We start from the raw sequence: 466 nt of genomic DNA, 5'->3' as shown, positions 1-466 counted from the left end.
TCCTCCTCACCCGGCCCTCCAGCGTCCTCGTAGCCGTCCTCCTCACCCGGCCCTCCAGCGTCCTCGTAGCCGTCCTCCTCACCCGGCCCTCCAGCATCCTCGTAGCCGTCATCCTCACCTGGCCTGCAGCGTCCTCGTAGCCGTCCTCCTCAGCTGACCCTCGAGCGTCCTCGTAGACGTCCTCCTCATCTGGCCCACCAGCGTCCTCGTAGCCGTCCTTCTCACCTGACCCTCCAGCGTCCTCGTAGCCGTCCTCCTCACCTGGCCGTCAAGCGTCCTCCTAGCCGTCCTCCTCACCCGGCCCTGCAGCGTCCTCGTAGCCGTCCTCCTCACTTGCCCCTCCAGCATCCTCCTAGCTGTCATCCTTACCTGGCCCTCCAGCGTCCTCGTAGCCGACCTCCTCACCCGACTCTGGAGCGTGGTCCTAGCAGTCCTCCTCACCTGGCCCTCCAGCGTCCTCGTAGCC

At 67.0% G+C, this 466-nt stretch overlaps 1 protein-coding gene across 1 annotated transcript in view; it reads right to left on the bottom strand.

Annotated features, from left to right (window-relative positions):
• Nucleotides 1–466, bottom strand: part of LOC111818244 (collagen alpha-1(IV) chain-like) — a 46,939-nt gene that overhangs the window by 13,129 nt on the left and 33,344 nt on the right. Inside the window, exon 5 of the mRNA XM_023721701.1 lies at nucleotides 119–261. Within this exon, the coding sequence (XP_023577469.1) occupies nucleotides 119–261 (143 nt within the window). The remainder of the gene's footprint in view (nucleotides 1–118; nucleotides 262–466) is intronic.

Source organism: Octodon degus, unplaced genomic scaffold, assembly GCF_000260255.1.
Source record: "Octodon degus isolate 3935 unplaced genomic scaffold, OctDeg1.0 scaffold00084, whole genome shotgun sequence".
NCBI lineage: Eukaryota > Metazoa > Chordata > Mammalia > Rodentia > Octodontidae > Octodon > Octodon degus.
This window is presented reverse-complemented; position numbering and strand designations above follow the sequence as displayed.